This window comes from Mustela putorius, unplaced genomic scaffold, assembly GCF_011764305.1.
Source record: "Mustela putorius furo isolate JIRA1106 unplaced genomic scaffold, ASM1176430v1.1 tig00000827_pilon_pilon_pilon, whole genome shotgun sequence".
Lineage (NCBI taxonomy): Eukaryota > Metazoa > Chordata > Mammalia > Carnivora > Mustelidae > Mustela > Mustela putorius.
In genome coordinates, this window is record NW_025421489.1 from 125653 (window position 1) to 145718 (window position 20066).

At 37.4% G+C, this 20066-nt stretch overlaps 1 protein-coding gene and 2 pseudogenes across 7 annotated transcripts in view; all 3 read right to left on the minus strand.

Annotated features, from left to right (window-relative positions):
• The window catches only part of LOC123393332 (ankyrin repeat domain-containing protein 26-like), a 78900-nt gene that overhangs the window by 47180 nt on the left and 11654 nt on the right, over positions 1–20066 (minus strand). For all 7 annotated transcript variants that reach the window (XM_045084936.1, XM_045084937.1, XM_045084941.1 and 4 more), the window contains 6 exons: positions 12291–12327; positions 7589–7664; positions 5015–5072; positions 4708–4907; positions 537–660; positions 178–236 (listed from right to left, as the gene is read on the minus strand). In XM_045084936.1, coding sequence (XP_044940871.1) covers positions 178–236; positions 537–660; positions 4708–4907; positions 5015–5072; positions 7589–7664; positions 12291–12327 — 554 coding nt within the window. The remainder of the gene's footprint in view (positions 1–177; positions 237–536; positions 661–4707; positions 4908–5014; positions 5073–7588; positions 7665–12290; positions 12328–20066) is intronic.
• Positions 8534–11403, minus strand: LOC101672536 (annotated as a pseudogene).
• On the minus strand, positions 11054–12284 carry LOC123393333 (annotated as a pseudogene).

Below are 20066 nucleotides of genomic sequence, written 5' to 3' on the forward strand. Positions count from 1 at the left end.
ACTATATTTGCTGGATTATTATATTTAGCACATAAATATTTTATCAATTACAGGTAAAAATTATAAGGAAACAGTTTTTATAGGCAAATGCAGAGATGAGAGAGTAAAGTCTAAGCATCCCTTTTACGTTTGAAAATCACTCCTTGCTTTTATTTTAAAATAATAATAAAACGGTACCTCAGAATCCCAAGGTGATTCTTCATTTTGTTCTTCAAATCCTAATGCTGACAGCATAGCTATATAATACAGTCACAGATACATTAATGAGAACATGTATTATGAATTTTAAACGTATATACAAGCCTATACCCCTTCATGAATACTTCAATAAAATAAAAGTAAAAGCAGTAAAGATTTTCAGAGGGTTGAAGAATTTTCAGGAACCAAAAGCTGGTATACATAAAAAGAAAGACAGCAAAAAGAAAAAGAAAAATATCTTAATGAAATGGGGGAATATAACTAGATCTACATACGGTGATATTTCTTATACTAGCATTTAGGCCTAGAAAAAAATGTGGAGATGTTCACTAACTTACCATGTCTATCGTTTTTATCTGCCCTGTCAGCAGAAGTCAAACAGTCATTAATTGTTTGTGCTTGTGGAACACTTTCAGTGATACCATCGTCCTTTGTTCCAATCGCTGGCCGCTCCTCTCCTTCCTATAAAAACAACACAAAACAAAAGCCCAACTTCAGAAAACATCACATCAATTCACGTGCTCACCCACTCACTCAGAAAGACAAATGCGTCCATCAAGTCATAGGCACTATCCTGGGAGAAGCTGGAAATATAAATAAAAGAGACTGTCATGTATCCTAGTAGGGGTAGAGATGGACAAAAATGAGAACAGAAGAGTATCATTTACTAGTTCTACAGGTGAAGTGAATAAAGCTCAGTGAAGGCACAAAGGGGAAAACAGTTGTATATGGGAAGCTCAGGAAATGCTGCAAAGGTAGGGCTGTATCTGGAGAGAGAGACTACACAAAGACAGTGTGAAGGGCATTCTAGAAAAGGTAGAATGAGCAAAAGGATGACGTATGGAATAACACAGTAAGTGACTATAGCTACAGAAGGTGGCAAAACTGGAACACAATTTTTGGGAGTGGGATAGAGAGACAGAATTGGAAAACCAGGACTGAAACAAAAAAGGCAAGTGTGATGCTGGAATATAAACTTTCTCCTTCAGGTAATGGGCATCCACTAAAGAAGCAGAGGAGTTACATCACCACAAATATATTCTAGAAAGCTCACTCTCATAGCAATGTAGAGATGAACATAAAGGAACCCAAGGGGCACCTGGGTGGCTCAGTGGGTTTAAAGCCCTGGCTCAGGGATCCTGCCTTTGGCTCAGGGATCATCAGGTCATGATCCCTGATGCGGGTGATCGAACCCCGCATCAGGCTTTCTGCTCAGCGAGGGAGCCTGCTTTCTCTTCTTCGCTCTGCCTACTTGTGATCTGTCTGTCAAGTAAATAAATAAAATCTTTGAATTAAAAAAAAGGAACCCAAGCCAGAAGAGGATTTCAAATTATAGGACAGAGAGAGAGGGAATTATATTAAGATATGAAAAATGGGAAGCAGATACAAAATAGTGAATGGAGAGAGTGACTGAATGTGGTGATTTTTTCTTTTTTTGCTTTTTAATATTTTTTAAAGGTTTTATATTTATTTGTCAGAGAGAGAGAGCACAAGCAGGAAGAGAAGCAGGCAGAGAGAGAAGCAGACTCCTCGCTGAGCAAGGAGCCCAATGAGGGACTCAAGCCCAGAACCCCGAGATCCTGACCTGAGCTGAAGGCAGACGCTTAACTGACTAAGCCACCCAGGTGTCCCTTTTTCTAATTTAAATTCAATTAATTAACATATAATGTATTATTGGATTCAAAGGTAGAGATGCGATGTTTTTTTCTAAAAGATATAATTTATTTATATTTAGAAGGAGAGGGTGTGCATGCAGGTGGAGGGGCAGAGGAAGAGGAAGAGAGAGAATCCTCAAGTAGACTCCCTACTCAGTATGGGGGCCGACCAGGGGCTTCATACCAGGACCCTGAGATCATGACCTGAGCAACACCAACAGTCAGATGCTTAACCGAGCAAGCCACCAAAGTGTCCCTGGATGTAGTAATTTCAGGGAAGTTTGGAGTCCAGGATTTTTCCTACTTCAGTGTTTCAGTGGTGCTATCTACTAGGATGGGGAAAACAAATGACAGAGCAGATTACAAAAAGCCAGGGAAGAAGAAAGCATCAGAAACAATGTCTTCAATCTGGGACATACCAAATTTGAAGCACCCCAGAGCCTTTTTTTTTTTAAAGATTTTATTCATTTGTTTGTTGGAGACAGGAAGTACAAGTAGAGGGAGGGGCAGGCAGAGAGAGAAGCAGGCTACCCGCTGAACAAGAAGCCCAATGCAGGACTCAATCCCAGCACCCTGGGATCAAAACCTGAACCAAAGATAGATGCTTAACTAACTGAGCCACCCAGACATCCTGAAGCACCCAGAAGACTTATGAAGAAATTTCTAGACAAATACATTTGGAGTAGGAAAAATGGCATTACTCATGATGTTAAAAAGATAAATATCGGGTGCCTGGGTGGCTCAGTGGGTTGAGCCTCTGCCTTCAGCTCAGGTCACGATCCCAGGGTTCTGGGATCGAGCCTCGCATTGGGCTCTCTGCTCAGTAGAGAGCCTGCCTCCACTCTCTCTCTGCCTGCCTCTCTGCCTACTTGTGATCTCTGTCTGTCAAATAAATAAATAACATTTTATTAAAAAGATTAATAAAGATTTAACTGCAAAACACCAAGATTTTGTAGGAATACTCATTTTTGAAAATTAATCTTAAAAGATTTGTATTATATAAAAGAAATAATAGGATTTTAAAATTCTGAGGCATTTTTAAGTACTACTATGATATATGAGAAAAATATAAAACTCTATTTTAAAATTCACATCATTTTCTTATTCCACTGTGAACAGCATATTTCACCAGTAGGTAATGACCAGAGAAAGAATCTAATATTAAAAAATAATCATGATCGGGGCGCCTGGGTGGTTCAGTGGGTTAAGCCTCTGCCTTTGGCTCAGGTCATGGTCTCAGGGTCCTGGGATAGAGCCCCGCATCGGGCTCTCTGCTGAGCAGGGAGCCTGATTCCCCCCACTCCTCTCTCTGCCTGCCTCTCTGCCTACTTGTGATCTCTGTCTGTCAAATAAATAAATAAAATCTTTAAAAAAATTATATTTTTTCTTTAAGAGTGTTGCACCTTAAAATTTATTTCATTTAATGGATAAAGATTAAGAACCTCACTTACATAGTCATAAATTTCAGTTTTGAGTAATGAAAAGACTACGTAAGGTGTTTACTTCTCTCCTCTCTTTATTCTCAAAAAGATCTAAAACTTTCCAAGATTACACCACACAGTACATAAATTAGAAGCCACAAGAAAGAGCACCTGGTTGGCTCAGTTGGTTAAGCATCTGCCCTCAGCTCATGAAGGTCATGATCCCAGGCTCATGGGATCAAGTCCTTCATCAGGCTCCCTACTCAGTAGGGAGTCTGCTTCTCCACTGCCCCTCCCCCTGCTCTTGTACTCTCTCTCACACACACAGAAAAATAAATAAAATCCAAGATGCCCTTCAACGGACGAATGGATAAGGAAGATGTGGTCCATATACATTATGGAGTATTATGCCTCCATCAGAAAGGATGAATACCCGACTTTTGTAGCAACATGGACAGGACTGGAAGAGATTATGCTGAGTGAAATAAGTCAAGCAGAGAGAGTCAATTATCATATGGTTTCACTTATTTGTGGAGCATAACAAATATCATGGAGGACAAGGAGTGTTAGAGAGGAGAAGGGAGTTGGGGTAAAGTGGAAGGGGAGGTGAATCATGAGAGACTATGGACTCTGAAAAACAATCTGAGGGATTAAAGTGGCAGGGGGGTGTGGGAGGTTGGGGTACCAGGTGGTGGGTATTATAGAGGGCACGGATTGCATAGAGCACTGGGTTGGTAAAAAAAATAATGAATACTGTTTTTCTGAAAATAAATAAATTGAAAAAATTTAAAAAAAAAGGATAATGGCCAAAATTCAAAATTCATAATAAATCTGATTAAGGCCTAAAACAGATTTCACTTTGCATTATCTATAAACACAGGATTTGCTAAATTACATATACAATATAACACTTTATCAACTTAAAAGTAAGAATAAAATTTTCCTCCACTTCTTCATAGAAATAAGCTGTAATCATTCAGAGGAGTGAGCATTTTTTTATTACCTGACTCCGTTTTCTTAATTGACACTTAAAATAATTTCTACCATATTTTATAATGTAGAGTATCTGCTCTCCCGTAGCCCCCAACTGCTATTGTGTTTTTATAATAATCTCTCTGAACTTTGCAAGCTTTACAGTCATCTAGCCCTTCTTAAATGAATTCTTTCCCTTCACCTCCTCCCTCATCTTCATATTCCATCTATAGCTGTTCTTTCCAGTTGCTCTGTAATTCTTTCCTCCCATAATGGCATACCTAAGAACTGTTCACTCCCACCAGACTTTATAAATCTCAATCCAATTACCTCTCTTCCAGTATGACACTGCTTTCTCTTATGATCTTGAGGACTTCCCTTTCTTCCTAAGATTCTTTTCATTAGAAGGATCAAGACAATAAAATATGAACAGGGAAAAAGTTTAAAATGAAACAACTTACCTTTTTAAGACCAAGGCCTAACGATGTGAAAGGAGGTTTTAGAATAGAATCAGGCGATGGCAAAGCAGGAGGAGAAGAGTCACAGATGTCACCAGATGGTTTGGAAAAAACACCAACTGTATCGTCACATTTGTTTTCAGAATTATCATGCTCAGATAAAGTTTTATCTCCCGGTGATAGAAGGCCAAGCTCTATTTCCACTTAGTAAAAAAACAAAATAAAGAGTATATGAAAATATCTGTAATTTCAAGTTACTAACACAAGAATGGACAAAAATCAGTGCATAACAAGTCTTCAAACAGCTTACATTTCTTGAAAAGCTGAGAAGCATTCATTAGTTTTCTTAAGTTTGGTTTTGGGGTATTCTAGAAAAGAAATTAATAGTATTAAGGATTACAAATAACACATTTGGTAAAATAATTATAATATTCACCATTGTCAAATGAGCACCATTACACAAAGAACATGGGTTTTGGAATCATTCACATGTAGATTCAAATCTCAGTTCTGCCATTTACTAGCCTACATTTTCTCCTGGGGTGAGGATTAGGAGAGATGTGTGTGTTCCAAAATTCATTGTTTATGCACCCACACCCAGTGCTCCATGCAATACGTGCCCTCCTTAAAACCCACCACCAAGCTCAACCAACCTCCCATGCCAGCCCCTACAAAACCCTCCAATTGTTTTTCAGAGTCCATAGTCTCTCATGGTTCTTCTCCCCTTCCAATTTCTCTCAACTCCCTTCTCCTCTCCATCTCTCTATGCCCTCCATGTTATTTCTTATGCTCCACAAGTAAGTGAAACCATATGATAATTGACTCTCTCTGCTTGATTTATTTCATGTAGCATAATCTCCTCTAGTCCCATCCATGTTCATACAAAAGTTGGGTACACATCTTTTCTGATGGAGGCATAATACTCCATAGTGTATATGGACCACATCTTCTTTATCCATTCAACCGTTGAAGGGCATCTTGGTTCTTTCCACAGTTTGGCGACTGTGGCCATTGCTGCTATGAACGTTGGGGTAAAGATGGCCCTTCTGTTCACTACATCTGTATCTTTGGGGTAAATATCCAGCAGTGCAACTGCAAGGTCATCGGGTAGCACAGTTTTCCAATGTGGCTGCACCAACTTGCATTCCCACCAACACTGTAAGAAGTTTCCCCTTTCTCCACATCTTCTCCAACACTTGTTGTTTACTGTCTTGTTGATTTTGGCCATTCTAACTGGTGTAAGGTGGTATCTCAATGTGTTTTTGCTTTGAATCTCTCTGATGTCTAATGATGAACACATGGAACTGGCACAAAAAGAGACACATAGACCAGTGGAACAGAATAGAGTCCATATATGGACCCTCAACTCTATGGTCAAATAATCTTCAACAAAGCACGAAAAAAAAAAATACAGGAGAAAAAAGATAGACTCTCTATCTAAAATTCTAAGCTCACAATTAAAGAATAGTAAAAAATAGATTGTAACCTTCTGTCTCATTTATTTCCTCAACATAATTCATTTGCACTTATACATCCTAAACATGAAGAGGGAATATAAATTTGTAAATTATGTATTTCAAAAATTTTTTATATTTAATTATGACATATTATGCACATTACATTATTTATATAACATTCCATTATACAGAATTCCATCTGTCTGCTCATTAATTCACATTCAAAAAATATTAAAATTGCTTCTTCAAGCAAGCTTTTATTCTAGGTGTTCCAGGAGATGCACAATTATGTTTCCTAAAATCCAATAGCTTATAATGATGCAGGAGCTTTTTATTTTATTTTATTTTAAAGATTTTATTATTTTTTTGTCAGAGAGAGAGAGAGAGAGCGAGAGCGAGCACAGGCAGACAGCATGGCAGGCAGAGTCAGAGGGAGAAGCAGGCTCCCTGCGGAGCAAGGAGCCCGATGTGGGACTCGATCCCAGGACGCTGGGATCATGATCTGAGCTGAAGGCAGCTGCTTAACCAACTGAGCCACCCAGGCGTCCCATGATGCAGGAGCTTTAACATGAATATTTAAATAAATATAAAGTGACTAAAAGTTTGAATCTTAGAATCTGATACTAAGATTATGAGTAGATATTTTTGAAAAACTGTAATATAAAAGATTTCTGAAATTAGACATTTTACCATATGGGTATGAAAAGCCTCTGCTTCTAGTGTTAATTATTTTTTTAGGCAAAACGTGTATTCTTCACTTAGATAAAGAGTTTTAACTAAACTCTTTATGGAATTATTTTGAAAACACAGTAGAATGTGTTAAGTAGAATTTAAATTTCTAAATTTCCACAATTTCCAATCTTATTTTGGTCTAAATGTAGAACAAGGGAAAGAAATAAAAAAAAAAAAAAAAAAAAAAAAAAAAAAAAAAAAACCTACTTTCATAAAACTGTATGCTACCAAAATAAAAAATGTCCAAGAAAAAACAATCTGTAATAAATAACTGGGTCCACTAAAGATTCATTTAGGAATGAGTATTATAAAAGTCATGTTAGAAGAAAAGAAAAAGAGAGATAAAGAGAAAAAGAGAAAGGAAAAGAAAGAAAAGTCATGATAAGATAATTTAAAACTCACAGTAAGAATCCTTATCCTTGACCAAATGTCGTATTTCCTCCATCATGGGAAAGCTTTTCCCGATATCATTTTCCTGTCATTATATATTTCCAGCCCATTTTTTCTAACTTTGATATTTAACAGAGTTAAAAAAAATTCAACTTGTCATATTTCTATCAAGTGGTTTGTTCTGACCAACTTTCCACTTCAAACATAAAATGATGATAGGCAGGCCACTGCTAAGTTTTAAGAGAAAATAATACACAAGACTAAATTCAGAGCAGAAAAATTAATTTCACAAGAGAGTATATTACCTTCATATTGAAACTTAAGTCTTCATCATCTGATGTAGGCCATGAAGCATTATCATCACCAGGTTTAACGGAAATACTTTAGAGCAAAAATATACAACAAAAACAAGTTAATGAAAAAAAAATCAAGTGAAAGGTCATCTATTTATTTATTGAATGAAGTTTCTTGATGTAATTGAACTTTAGCCTCTGTTTTTGTTATTAAGTTTTTATTTTAATTCCAGTATCACACTGTGCTGTATTAGTTTCATGTATACAATATAATGATATGGTAATTCCATCACCCAGCGCTCAGCACGACAAGTGCATTCCTTAACCCTTAGCTCCTATTTCACCTGTTTCCCTACCCATCTCCCCTCTGGTAACCATCAACTTGTTCACTATGGTTAAGAGTCAGTTTCTTGGTTGTCTGTCTCTCGCTTTTTGTTTTTTTTTTTTTTCTTTGCTCATTTCTATTGTTTCTTAAATTCTACATATGAGTAAAATCATATGGTATTTGTCTTTCTCTGACTTAACTCCACTTAGAACAATACTCTCTAGTTCCCTCTATTTCACTGAAATGGCAAAATTTCATTTTTTCTATGGCTGAATATTCCATTGTATATATATGTGCCACTTCTTTATCCATTCATCTCTCAATGGACACTCGGGCTGACTATTGTAACTAATGCTGTAGTAACCATAGGGGTACATGTATCCATTCAAATTGGTATTTTCCTATTTTGGGGCATAAATACCCAATAGTGTGATTACTGGATTGTAGGGTAGTTCAGTTTTTACCTTTTGGAGGAAACGCCATACTGTTTCCACAGTGGCTGCATTAGTTTGCATTCACACCGATAATCCAAGACGATTCCTTTTTCTCCACATACATGCCAACATTGTTATTTATGTTTTTTATTTTAGCCATTCTGACAGGTAGGCAGTGGTATCTCATTGTAGTTTTGATTTCCATTTCCCTGAAGCTGAGTGATGCTGAGTATCTTCTTAGGTGCCTGTTGGTCATTGTGTGTTTTCTTTGGAAAAATGTCTGTTCATGTCTTCTGATAATTTTTAAATTGGGTTGTGTTTTTGGTGCTGAGTTCTATCAGTTCTTTTTATTTGTATACTAACCCTTTATTGGCTATGTCATTTGCAAATATCTGCTCCTATTCCATAGGTTGCCTTTTCATTGTGTGGACTGATCCCTTCACTGTGTAAAAGCTTTTGATTTTGACGTAGTCCCAACAGTTTGCTTTGCTTTTACTGCTCCTGAGGCAAGAGCAGTAAAAGCAAAAATAAACAGAAACAGACCCAGAAATACAGAGAATTCTGTATCACCCGAAGAGAATGGGGTGGGAAGATGGACAAAATGGGTAAAGGGGAATGGGAGGTTCAAGATTCCAGTTACAGTAAGTCACAGGGATACAAGTACAGCATAGCCCTACAACAAGTGCAGGGCTCAGTGGTACCCTCCAAACTTTTAAATCTTTAGCCTATGAAAGCAGATTCCCAAAACAAGCACAGCATCAAATGATCAAGAGTAGAAGCCATTTCCTGCTCCTGGATGACAAGCTAAACTGAAAGTCATCCATGTAATCATCTCAATGTAGACATGTTACCAACTACCCAAATGAAGTCTGTTACTGATTTGACAGCCAGTCCTAGCCCACCAAACCCTACAAGTACATGGGAAGGACATCAGAGTATTAGAAAAAGAGGTGGAGTGAGGAGACCCCTACCTTGGGCCATATATCTGTGTGGTTCAGAATCTCCATTCCCCCATTACTCGAGAGGATCTAATCCAAGATTGGGCTGGAAGTAGTAGTAGTAGTACAGCATTCCTATATGCTGTAAAAAGCCTTCCCTGTGGCTCAAATGATTTTAATACCTCTCAACAGAAAACCCGAAGTATGCTAGTTCATTCAATTCAACCAACCCAACAAAAAAAAACTGCTCATGATTCTCTTGAACCCTCTATTTTAATGTGCTTTTCTAAACTCCCAATATCCCGTATCCTTCATTCCTTTCTGTGTGTGTGTGTGTGTCCCTCATTTCTGTAAGCCATCTTGATCTAACTTATAAGCCCAAATATTCTGACATCTTTTCGAAAACTCTTATTCCCATCCAACCCAGTGTCGTTATTCTTGAAACTCGACCTCTCCTGCCAATTCCTTCCTTACGCACCTTCACTGTGTTCACTAGACCCACTCCCCATCTTTCTATTATTAAAACATTCACCTATTACGATGAGGAAAAAAGGAAAAAACATGAATGTAAATCTCATTTCTGTCACTTATCATATCCAAGTAAGTCATTTTAATCTCTTTTGCATTTCAAATTCTCCATTTAAATAATCACTTGGTGAGGATGTTAAACACAGGTTGTAGTACCAGAGGGTATTTTGATTAATTCATCTCTAAGATGCCCTAAAATCATGAAATTCTATGTGCTTTTGATTTTGTCTACAGAAAAACAGAGAATACTTACCTGGAAGAAAGGGAAAAAATTGATGGAACAAAAGAAACACCAAGAAAAGCAGAGAAGAAAGAAAAAAGAAAAAAATGAGAAAAGATTGTAGAAAAGTCAAGAGAGAAAAGGAAAAAAATCTACAAAAAAGAAAAGGCTTCAAGGAACTGGTCAAGGGACAAGTCTAAAGGGAAAACTAGACGGGGAAGTCAGTAAACAGGAATCATTTAGAAATATCCTCTAAATAGATGATAAAATTAATTAACGTATCATGGCCTACACCTAGATTACATATCCATCACTTCTGGAAAAAGCATTCATCTCAAGGAGAGAAGACATCTCTTTATCTAAGAACTTGCCTGATTAGGTCATGCTTATGTAAAAGCTATGTACTATGGCCATAGGTAATGAGAGCCATCCTAAAACCTTTGACAGTAAAAACAAGAGACTAGTTGCCACTGCACTAATTACCCCTAGTTATCACTAGTTGTCAAATATATCAGAACAAATGCTTGGACTAACCTGGTTTCTTAGGAAAACTCTAAATCAGCAAACACATAACTAAATCTGACTTTCTGAGCTGATCTGACTAGGATCTGTACCTTAACCTCAGTGCTGCTGAGGGACAAAAGAATTGATGTGGGACTCATGCAGGCTGACAGGCAAATCGTGGGTCTACTACTCTTTTTTTTTTTTTTTTTTTTTTACATTAAAGGATTCGTTTATATTATGATACTTCTTAAACAGAAACACAATTCAAATATAAACACACTTGTAAAACTCTTATTCTCTTAATCAAACCTTTGTTGACTACCATAATTAGCTACTAGCAGCATTTGGATGCAAAGGTTTCACTTGTGCTACTCTAGACAAGCCAAAGCAGAGACTCTGATTTGGAGACTTAACAGACACCCCTGCCAGTGGGCTCCTGCTGCTGTTGCTGCTGCTGTTGCTACTTCCAGACAGCGCTGGTGGCATCTACGTAGGTTTTCTGCTTCCAGCTGAAGGTTTGCATATTTGTAATGGTTTCCAAATGGCCTCTTCACTGATAAAGCCTTTTATGGTGAAGGTTGAGATTGATTTCAGGGCAGCTGGAGCACGGTCTCTTGAAGTCACTTCCAAAGTGACTTTGGATCACGTTTGGATTGAGGTTTCTTCTCCTTTTTTTCAAGTGGGGATTTTACTTTCACTTCTTTCTTTTTAATTTATTCCACTTTTTTTCTCCCACAGTGAAGTTTGCATCATCATCTTCACTTTCCCTAAAATCAGACTCATCCTCAGACTCTCCACCAGTGGGTTGGTTCAGAGTCGTCAGCACTACTGCCATGACTGCCTTCCGAAAGACTCTTCCTCTGCTGTACCACAGCTTTTTTTTTTTTTTAATTTTTTTTAACTATTGCTATTGTTTTTTTTTTTTTTTTAATTTTTTATTTTTGATAAACATATATTTTATCCCCAGGGGTGTACCACAGCTTTTGATGCTGCTTTTCTTTTCCCTTGAGCACCGCATACATCATCTCCCTCGGTAAGCTTATCTCAATCTAAATCATCACTGGGTACACTGCAATCGGAGAGGTGGGGAGCCTTAGTCATTATCCCAATTTCGCTGCTGCCACATTTTTTTGGTGCTTGTATCTCGAGCCTCTCCCACATCAATGGTGACCGCTGGAAGTTCCTTCACTGATAAAGCTAGCGCCACTTCTAAGTCTCGCTGGTAAAGTTCGTCACCTATAGCCATCCTTTTTTAGGTGTTTTCTCTTGTAGTGGGATATCTTCTTTCTGGACATTCTTCAGTTTCTAGTATTAACTCCTTTGGTATTGTTCTGGGCTTCTTATTCAAAGGTGAGGTTGCAGAAACAAAGTCATCATCACATTTGAAAATTTGAAGAATTTTCAAACTGAGTAGCTGACTAGTTTCTTAGGCCTCATGGGGGGCACCATGGCACCCTCCAAGACCAAAAATTTACAGCGTTCAAGCTCTTGTTAGCAGCAGTGGCGGTTTCTGGGTCTGCTACTCTTTAACTATAGAATCATAGGTCAATTAATCAATGTTTCTGAACCACAGCTGACTAAATAATAAAAAAATAGGCTGTAACAGCACATCTAGTTTGTGATGCTATTGTAATGACTATATAATAATAAATGTCAAGCACATAATATAGTGCCTAACACACAGTAGAACTCTCAACAAATGCTTTTCTCTGCATTCCCTTGTTAACACAGAATTTGTTAAAAAAAAAATCCACAAAAATCCTACCTGCTTAAAGAGTCTTCTTCAGAAGTCTTATTCGCCACTAAAGAAAAAAGCAAAGTACATTTTAAATCAACAACAGAAAAATACAGAATATTCAAATTGTAAGACTGATGTTGTATTAAAAAGTATTCTTCGGGACCAAACCTGGCAACCACACTGGAGTGAATATTAATTATACTATTGGCAGGCAGGAAACTCGCTAAATATGTTACTTTCTCCTCTACATTTACCAAATGGAAGAAAAGAATGGTATTTATTGGAATTTGATACCTACAAGTGGATGTTTATTATGACCACAATTTTAACCAAACCCTTGAGACTAACAGAAAATGGTTTCATTAGCAGAATCATCCTCATAGACTGACAAAGTCAGGATTCTTCTGGATTCTTCAGGACTTTCACTATGAGGTACAGTTAAAAGAGACTATAATTATTTTGCTGTAACACAACAGAATTCTCCAGATCTCCAGCAGGGGCTGTTAAGTTTAGGGTGAAACACCTCATCACAAAGTTTGGTCTACAGCCACTCTACTTTGCAGCATGGCAAAACATAGCAAACAGACTCTCTCTGGCCTTATTTCCAATTGCAAGGTAAGTATGAAAGCTTTTAGCGATTTTAGTGATTCTGGTTCTATAAAGTATAACCTCTTGAGTCGACCTACTTTCATTGCTGGAGAGTCTATCTGGATCCACCTCTTAGACCAGAATGGTACCAAAGATTAGTGCTAGGTAGCAGGATATGACGTCATTGTTCTCAACCTTCCCCACTATGTGACAAACATCTGTAGAAATCACACTTTTTCAGTCTGTAAGGCATATGTCATCAGATCCTACACTGATGAACATAACCAAGGACAAAGATTATCTTGAATCACTATATTCAATTACCTCGGAATTTTAATTTTTTAAACATTGGAGAAGATATCCACTGTATGATTGCAACTGTATGACATTCTGGTAAAAGTAAAACTTTTTAAGTTAGGAGACAAGGGTTGTGACAAGGGGAACAGGCACAGCACAGAGAACTTTTAAGGCAGTGAAACTATTCTATGTGATACCACATGGTAGATACATGTCATCACACATTTGTTAAAACCCATAGAATGTACAACACCAAGAATGAACCCTGATGTAAATTATGGACTGTGGAGGATAAAGATGAGCTAATATAAATATAACAATGTACCACTGTGGTTCAGGATGTTGACAACAAGAAGGCTACACGTGTAGAGGAACATGCGGTAAATGGAAACTCTCTGTACTTTCTGCGATATTTTGCAAAGGACTTGAAAATGCTGTAAAAAATAAGGTCTATTTACTGTGAAGGAAAAAAACAAAAGGTATCCATTGAGACTGTTAAGTGTTGGTACAAACCAGGTGATTTATCAAGCATTTACTATTTGATGTCCTTCCGGGAACCATAATTTTGATATATGCTAGGGAGAAGATGCCTACATGATTATCACTTAAAGAAAACTTCAGGCACTGAGTATCTGTAAGATTCTTGTATTGGCAGACAACATCTCACACGAGTTGTCGTGATTTAATGCTGGAGGAATTAAGCACACCCATAGGCCGAGGATTCTTAGAAGCCTGCACTTGGCTTCCTCTAGACTTCACTCCATGCACCTTTTCTCTGCTGATTTTGCTTTGTATCATTTCACCGTAATAAACCGCAGGCATGCGTACAAATATGCTGAGACATGCGAGTTCCTCCAGTGAATAACCAAACCTGGGTATCATTTTGGGAGTCTCTAATACCAATGCATCATATGGAATTTTTATGATTAAGGTTGATGTTTTAAGACACGATTACAGTTAGAAGGTTATTTCACAGAATACCTTTCCTTGAATCTGTTTTTCTTAGAATTTGCCTGGGGGACTGCTGTATTTGAATCCATTTGAATAAAGGCATAAAAGGAATAGATGAAATAATGTCCGAAAATAATGTGAAACAAGCAACAATCGTATTTTAATTGGGGAAAAAAAAAAGAGAATTCTGATGATTACCAATATGTCCTATAGTACAAAAGTTCCTATAAAAAAACTAAAAGGTCACATAAATTTTCTGCAACTAAATAGGGCTTAATTCACTTCTATTGTAGTTATGAATCGATAAGGTAGGGAATAATTATAGAAAAAAATATATATATTTTATATATATAAAATGTATAAAATATATAGAAAAATATATCATACACAGTATAATAACACACTATTAGTTCTAGAGGTTTTTGGTTTCCACTCATTTTCTTAATTTCTTATAGAATTAGAAACAGTTCACCTATTAAAGGCAGTTGTTGACAATCTGCTCAAAAACTCAGAAATACTACATTCAAAATGTAGGATGAGTTATCCACTCCAGCCTGAAAATAGTGGTTTTGATCGTTAGAGATCAACAGAATTCATTTGGGGAAAAACAAAGTGAGTTATCTTATATACATAGATGGTTAAAAACTTGTCAATCTATTTGGCCACATATTCTTGTTAAGCCATAGTTTACCAATTTCTGAAAAAATACAAAAGCATGTCACATTAAAACTGTTATCAGGTAAAAATTTCCGATAATCCAGAAAATGCTTTCAATCTTGGCTAAACATCATCAATAACTCTGTCTCTGTGGTACAGGTACAAAGAAGTTAAGCACAAGAAACAACAAAATATGAAATACATTTTAGATGGGGTAGCCTGTTACCTTAGGAGGAAATATACATATAGTAGAAATGTGTTCCAATAGTGATAGATTCCAAGACAGTTTTCCTTAGTGCTTTCTTTACAGATGATATTCAGAAAGAAGCAGTAAAAGTAAAGATATAAGAAGAAGGCAAATTAAAGAGGATGGAGAGAGACAGCACTAACAAAAATAGTCCAGTACTGACGTTTTTTACTGACACAGAATCCCTAGCAAGTGAGAACTGGTATATTCAGCATATCACCTTATATTTCCTCCTTGATATTATACTAGTTTTCTGCAATAAAATACTTAACAGAGGTCAGTTTCTCCCAAACTGCGGGTCTGTATAAAGTATTTCTGATCAAATTTGAAACTGTCAAAAGACAGCTGCATCGTGATTCCATTTCAGAGATAGGGCCTGACAGTGGCTTCCTGCCTATTGCTTCCAGATTTTTGTCCTAGTATTCATCCACGAGAGTGTACCAGGGACTTGAAGAAAAGCTCAAGTATCTCTACACAAAACAGGTAAGAAAGACAACACTTTTCCTCACCCTTGACCCCTAGGTTTTGACAATTATGGAAAAATGTTGGCCAGTCTACTCACCAGGCCAGACCATTTCCCCTTGACCCTGTCCAGGTAGATACGGCAGTTAGAAAAAATAACACTTGTTGTGTTATTTTTCCATATTTGAACACAGAATATACCAGTCACATAAATAACAGACCTTACAACTCAAAAATGGTTCTTTTGAAAAGGTTACCACCAAAGAACTTTTAAAAGTTAAATCCAACTTTTTTTAGTGGTTTTGATACAATTAATACTCCATGAAATATGTTTTTTCAAATTTTTCAACATTTCCTCTAATTCCTCTCCTAAGTTTCCCCAGCCACTTCTCAGTCTTTCTACCAAGTCTTACACCTCTATCCACACTTTATATACTGGTATTCCCAGGCTTTGTTCACTGGCCTTCGTCTATTTCTGTATGTTTTCCATCATGGACAAGCTCAATCTTTGTCCAAGCTATGACTTTGCCTAATAATTCTAATCAGTTTATTTCAAATCAGCACCTACAAACTTGAGGCTCTGTCTCCAGCTAGAAACTCCTAGTATTCAATTATCCAGTTACTAAAAATATTCTACATGGATATTCCATCAAATTCAACATATACAGAAAATCCCTGGTCTTACCTATTCCCAGTGCACTCCGATAAAGTCCTACTCATTCTTCATGGCAAGTTTAAATGTTAGTGCACAACCTGGAAATATATGACTCTTCTACGATTTCTTCTTCCCCCTCCCCTTTTTTAAGATTTTATTTATTTATTTGACAGAGAGACAGCGAGAGGGGGAACACAAGCAGGGGGAGTGGGAGAGGGAGAAGCAGGCTTCCCATGGAGCAGGGACCCCAATGTGGGCCTTTATCCCAGGACCTTGGGATCATGACCTGAGCTGAAGGCAGCTACTTAATGACTGAGCCACCCAGGCATCCCCCTCTCTCCTCTTTCTACATTCAATAATCATGAAACTCTATTAACTATACTTCTTTTCTATCATTGCTTTATATTTCCCCTGCCAATGCCCTACACAAACATGACCTCTTAATTGATGACTTCCAGAAGGGGAAAAAACCCCACCAACTAGTATTGCTATTTATTAAATGAATAAAAAGTTTTTAAGCAAAACAAATGAGAAAGGTGGCACCTGGGTGACTCAGTTAAGCATCTGCCTTCACCTCAAGTCATGGTCTCAGGGTCCTGGGATCAAGCCCCATACCAGGCTGCTCAATGGGGAGTCTGCTTCTCCCTCTCCCTCTGCCCCACTTGTGCTCTCTCTCAAATAAATAAAATCTTTTGAAAAGTTTGAAATTTTTAAAAAACGAGAAAGACATAAGGCCTAGAAAAAGAACAACATTGTAAATTGAATAAATTGAGCCTCCTGACTTTTTCAGTATAGAGGAGTGAACATTTCATAATGGACTGATACTAGACTAAGGAAATATAAGCGTCCTTTATCTTCCAGTCTCTTTACATGGATTTTTTTTCCAATCTGTCCTCCACATGAGAGGTGACCAAACTATGGCCACAGGCCAAGTCAGACCAGTCACGTGCCTGTGCCCCCATAAAACTTTATTTACAGAACCAGATGGTTGGCTCTTGCTATTCACCTACGTATTGCTAGGCTGCTTTCACACTATAGTGGTAGTTGTAGTTGAAAAACGACAGGGCCTAAAATATTCACTATCTGGCCCTTTAGAGAAAAATCTTGGTGATCACTATTTTGTGCCACAACCAGAAGACCCTAATTCAAATCAAATCTTGTTACCCTTCTGCTTCACATTCTCCAGTGAAGTACTGCTCCATCAAGTACTGCTGGCTCCCTCCCCAATAACCATGCCATAGTCTTCATTATTGCTGGAAAACCACAACTTTATTTGAGTATTTATTGTCCCAAACACGAAGCCACCTTACCACAGCTTCAAAAGAAAAAAAGATTATTCTAAGCTAATCACAGTACCTGGTCTACCAGTGGCTGGTTTAGGAACAAGCATGTGATATAACCTAGCTTATAAGATGTTAGAGGAAAGTTGCTGCAAGCCTCTGAGTTTTCTTCCTATTTAAAAGAAACATATAGGGGAGCCTGGGTGATTCAGTTGTTAAGCGTCAGCCTTCAGCTCGGGTCATGATTTCAGGGTCCTGGGATCCAGCCCCACATCAGGCTCCCTGCTCAGCAAGAGGCCTGCTTCTCCCTCTGCCGCTTCCCCCTGCTTGTATTCCCTCTCTGTCTGTCTCTCTCTGTCAAATAAATAAACAAAATCTTAAAAAAAAAAAAAAAGAAAAGAAACATATAAAGAAAAACAGTCCTTCCAGTCACTGGATATTGTTGCTAATTAGCCAATCAGGAAAGGACATATAAAATAATGCCAACCTCAAAGCTAAAAAGAGACAACTGGGATCCTGGAGACATCACTGAACCATCAAAACAATACTGGTTCCTACCGTTTTAGTCACTGTTTGGTTTGGTTTGCTTTTTTTAGATTTATTTATTTGACAGAGAGTGAACGCGTGCAAGAGAGAGTGCACAAATGGGAGGAATGGCAGAGGAAGAGAATCGTCAAGCAGACTCCATGCTGAGCATGGAGCCCTGTGGGATGTGGGGCTTGATCTCATGACCCATGAGACTGTGACCTGAGCTAAAACTAAGAGTCAATGTGTAACTGACTAAGCCACCCAGGCGGCCCTGTTTTAGTCACTGTTATAAGTCACCTGTTATTTGCAGCTAAAAGCATTCAAACTGATACATTTCCCAAGGTCTACAGGGTAAGATCTACACCTTTCCATGGTACCGAAAAACTTTCATTAGCTTGCCTTAGCTAAGTATTCACTCATTCCAACCATTCCCATAGCACACTTTTTGCACCAGCAAAACTGAACTGCTCATAAGTGCTCCAAAGTTCACTCATACATCTGAGCGTCTGCACTGCTGTTCCCTCTGCAAAACATGTAATCTTGATGGACGTTCCTCCTGTTAAACATGGTTCTTCTGCTTATTTACCTGGCAAACTTACTACTCAGTCTGCATACTATCGACTTACATATTAAATACGAATAAAAACGTAACAATGAGAATTATAAACACTAGGGGGCTCTGGCACATAGTAAGCATGGAGTAAACTAAATAATTAAAATAAAGTAGTAAAAATAGAGTAGATAATAAAAATGACAATGATAATAACAAACTCCTGGTGGGCAAGGATTGTGTTTTTTGAATGTCTGTATTCTACATCAGAGTGACAGTAGCTAAAAGACACTTGATAGTTATTTGCTAAGTGAACAAATGAAAATGAGTAAATTGCAAAACCGAACCAACCTACAGATTTTCTTTGATAAAAGTCTACTAAATTAAATGTTTCTTCATGCATTTCAGATTGTACAACACTAGGTGCCACATGTAGGGAGCAATGGTAGCATTTTTGTTATTGTGAACCATTTTTCTGCTTTTATTATAATCTGTTGAGCCTCAGCTGCCCCATTTGAATTTTTACTATGATAATCTCTTTACTAATGGCAACAGAGTATCGTGTTCTAACAAAATTACACTATCCGGGGGCGCCTGGTTGGCTCAGTGGGTTAAAGCCTCTGCTTTCGGCTCGGGTCATGATCCCAGGGTCCTGGGATCAAGTCCTGCATTGGACTCTCTGCTCAGCAGGGAGCCTGTTTCCCTTCCTCTCTCTGCCTGCCTCTCTGCCTACCTGTGATTTCTGTCAAATAAATAAAATCTTTTTTAAAAAAATTACACTATCATGACAATTATGCAACAAAAAGAAGAAAATATTGTTCTAATAAGGTCAACAGATCTCATTCTCTTTCAGTAGTGAGAAATGAGTAAATAGTTGTTAATGTTGAGATCTTGTTGATACAACAATATGTAAAAAAACCTATGCTTCTCAAGGCGTTTCTTTTCTGATTTCTGGACCATAGATGGTCACCTTTAAAGAAAAAAAAAAAAAAAACAGTCTCACTGGTATTGTTGCATACTAGCTAAGTTTTGCATTCGTATTTTTTGCCATTTGTTTATGGTACCAGGAATGTATTGTAGAGTTCCAAGTTTTTAAGGATAGCTCCTTTTTTAATGAGACAAATCAGTATGTAATAATATTTACTAAATGTAATCCACTTGTAAAAATTAAAAGATCCATTTTCATAACAAGTTCAATTTGTTTTAATATGCTTAAAGAGGAAGTATAAAACATACTAACTTAAATATCTTTCTCTTATTTACACAAAGATATAAGGGATTTTATTTGACTATAATAATGAATTTCTTTTCAAACAATAATGTCTTGTATTTTAAATTGCCTAAAATTAACTTCCTTTTTTGTTGTTGTCCACACTGAGGTACATTTTTAAAAAATTATGTTCAGTAGCCAGCATATACTACATCGTAAGTTTCGGATATAGTGTTCAATGATTAATTAGCTGCGTATAACACCCAGTGCTCATCACGATACGTGCCCTCCTTAATACTCATCACCCAGTACCCGCATACCCCTACCCCCTCCCTTCCGTAACCCTCAGTTTATTTCCTGGAGTCCAGTCTCTCTCAT